Source organism: Bison bison, unplaced genomic scaffold, assembly GCF_000754665.1.
Source record: "Bison bison bison isolate TAMUID 2011002044 unplaced genomic scaffold, Bison_UMD1.0 scf7180017864467, whole genome shotgun sequence".
Classification (NCBI taxonomy): domain Eukaryota; kingdom Metazoa; phylum Chordata; class Mammalia; order Artiodactyla; family Bovidae; genus Bison; species Bison bison.
Window position 1 is genome coordinate 218,833 of NW_011495028.1, and position 3,335 is coordinate 222,167.

General features: G+C 48.7%; 1 protein-coding gene across 1 annotated transcript in view; it reads right to left on the bottom strand.

Moving 5' to 3' along the window:
- TRIM67 (tripartite motif containing 67) overlaps positions 1-3,335 on the bottom strand; it is a 59,011-nt gene that overhangs the window by 4,052 nt on the left and 51,624 nt on the right. Inside the window, exons 11-12 of the mRNA XM_010860528.1 lie at positions 1,409-1,547; positions 3-65 (exon numbers count right to left, since the gene is read on the bottom strand). Coding sequence (XP_010858830.1) covers positions 3-65; positions 1,409-1,547 — 202 coding nt within the window. The remainder of the gene's footprint in view (positions 1-2; positions 66-1,408; positions 1,548-3,335) is intronic.

Below are 3,335 nucleotides of genomic sequence, written 5' to 3' on the forward strand. Positions count from 1 at the left end.
CTGATTGTCGTTGGACAAAATGATGTCCCGGTGCCCAGAGTTGGGGTCAAATGTGAACCAGGCCACTGGAAAGGAAGGGGCGGGCGAGAGGGTCAGGGTTGGGGTGAGCTTGCCAGCAGCCTCTGACCTGGGCTCGCAGACGGACTCACTGACATCTCTCAGGAAGCGGGCACACGGCGTTGAGTGTTCTTCCCTGCTCAAGTCACACACGCACGCATGCACATACACATTCATGCTCTCTCCTCTCATCTAAGTGCCCAATCCCATGACCCCAGCTGGGCCAAGTAAACAGACACCCAGGCCCCCACCTACATGCTCTCATGGAATCTTGGTTTCTACAGCACTCACGCACATTTTGGGTGCTAATAGGAGTGAGGATATGCATCCAGCCCCATGTCATGGAAGAGAGACTCGAGAGGCAGAGAGGTGAAGTGGGGTCACCAAAGCTCCCGCGCTCTGTCATCCACCTACAGCCTGCTGGCAGGTGAGGGCTTCTAGGGGCACACAGCTGGGGAGCCCACTCCTGGGACAGCACCATCTGCTCATCCCTGGGGGGCGGTTCAGGCTGTCCTGTGTTCCTCAGGGCAGCCAGAGGATGGGCTGGGATAAGTGAAAGTGCTAGTTGCTCAGTCACATCCAATTCTTCGTGACAGTATGGACTGTAGCCCACCAGCCTCCTCTGTCCATGGGCTTCTCCAGGCAAGACTACTGCAGTGGGCATGCCCTCCCTCCAGGCAATCTTCCTGACCCAGGGATCGAAACTGCATCTCTTGTGTCTCTTGCATTGCAGGTGGATTCTTTACCTGCTGAGCCATCAGGGAAGCCCTGGGACAAACGTTGACAGTAACACAGGGATGGTACCCTCCAGGGACCCCTGAGGCCTGATAGGTATGTGTTCGATGTAGCAGATCAGACCCTACATCACCCCTCGATGCTTAGGATTCACATGATCAAAATCCAGCAGGGTGTGGATGTGCTCTGATTGCCTGCATCCTGAAAGGACACAGCGAGGTCTGCAGCACTCAGATCTGAGCTCTGGTACGGGGTGCTCGAGGGGCAAGTTCCTCCTGGCAGCCTCCTGCCTTCTTTTCTCTGGGACATCCCACCCACTCTTGGCCCCTTGGAAGTGAGACTACACAGGGAGTGTAATCTCCCTGTGCCTCTCAGCCTCCAGTCTCACTTTCCAGATCCAGCAAGTGGGGTGAAGGAATGTCTCCTTCCTTTGTGATGGGCGGGCAGGGAGCAAGGTGAGCAGATCAGGGGCAGGGCTGGAGGAGATGGACTCACCCAGCTGCCACCTCTTTCCTTTACCCCTGATGCCTCCCTCACCAGCAACTCAGATATTCCCTGCCCATCTGTCACGTGGGCTGGGCCTGAATCTGTTTCCCCTGAGACACCCAGTACTCACCGTCGGATGTCTGCAGGACCACAGTCTTACTGTAGGGCCCAACGCCAGAGGAGTTGAAAGCCTTAACCCTGGCGTTGTATGTGCTGTTGAAGTGAAGGCCGTCGATGGTGCACAGGGTCTCCTTGCCAACATACACCTCCTGGAAGAGACACAGACCACTCATCAGGTGCCCCTGTTATGCAGAAAATTTCGCTTAGCCACATGTTGCATCGAAAGTGCTATCATCCCAAGAGTGCTATTTTTAAAATTAATTAATTTTAATTGGAGATAATTACTTTACACTATTGTGGTGGTTTTTGCCATACACTGACATGAATCAGCCACGGGTATACATGTGTCTCCCCGTCCTGAACCCCGCTTCTGCCTCCCTCCCCAGCCCATCCTTCTGGGGTGTCCCAGTGCACCAGCACTGAGTGTCTGGTTTCATGCATCAAACTTGGACTGGACATCTATTTCACATGTGGTAATATGCATGCTTCAATGCTCTTCTCTCAAATCATCCCACCCTGTCTTCCACAGATTGCAAAAGTCTGTTCTTTATATCTATTTCTCTTTTGCTGTCTTGCATACAGGATTATCATTACTATCTTTCTAAACCCTATATATATGCACTCAGTTCAGTTCAGTCACTCAGTCATGTCTGACTCTTTGAAACCCCATTAACTGCGGCACGCCAGGCCTCCCTGTCCATCACCAACTCCCAGAGTTTACTCAAACTCATGTCCATTAAGTCGCTGATGCCATCCAGCCATCTCATCCTCTGTCGTCCCCTTCTCTTCCCACCTTCAATCTTTCCCAGCATCAGGATCTTTCCAAATGAGTCAGCTCTTCCAATCAGGTGGCCAAAGTATTGGAGTTTCAGCGGCAGCATCAGTCCTTCCAATGAATATTCAGGAGTGATCTTCTTTAGGATGGACTGGTTGGATCTCCTTGCAGTCCAAGGGACTCTCAAGAGTCTTCTCCAACACCACAGTTCAAAACCATCAATTCTTCAGCACTCAGCTTTCTTTATAGTCCAATTCTCACATCCACACATGACTACTAGAAAAACCATAGCCTTGACTAGATGGACCTTTGTTGGCAAAGTAATGCTTCTGTTTTTTAATAAGCTGTCTAGGTTGGTCATAACTTTTCTTCCAAGGAGTAAGCGTCTTTTAATTTCATGGCTGCAGTCACCATCTACATTGATTTTGGAGCCCCCCAAAATAAAGTCTGTCACTGTTTCCACTTTTTCCTCATCTATTTGCCGTGAAGTGATGGGACCAGATGCCATGATCTTAGTTTTCTGAATGTTGAGTTTTAAGCCAACTTTTTCACTCTCCTCTCTCACTTTGATCAAGAGGCTCTTTAGTTCTTCACTTTCTGCCATAAGGGTGTATGGTATTCTCTTTCTAACTCATTTCATGCTATATAATAAGCACCGACCAGTAATGTTGAAGAAGCTGGAGCTGAACAGTTCTTTGAAGACCTACAAGACCTTCTAGAACTAACACCCAAAAAAGATGTCCTTTTCATTATAGGGGACTGGAATGCAAAAGTAGAAAGTCAAGAAATACCTGGAGTAAAAGGCAAATTTGGCCGTGAAGTACAGAATGAAGCAGGGCAAAGACTAATAGAGTTTTGCCAAGAAAATGCAGTGGTCATAGCAAACACCCTCTTCCAACAACACAAGAGAAGACTCTATACATGGACATCACCAGATGGTCAACACCAAAATCAGACTGATTATATTCTTTGCAGCCCAAGATGGAGAAGCTCTATACAGTCAGCAAAAACAAGACCAGGAGCTGACTGTGGCTCAGACAATGAACTCCTTATTGCCAAATTCAGACTTAAATTGAAGAAAGTAGGGAAAACCACTAGACCATTCAGGTATGACATAAATCAAATCCCTTATGATTATACAGTGGAAGTGAGAAACAGATTT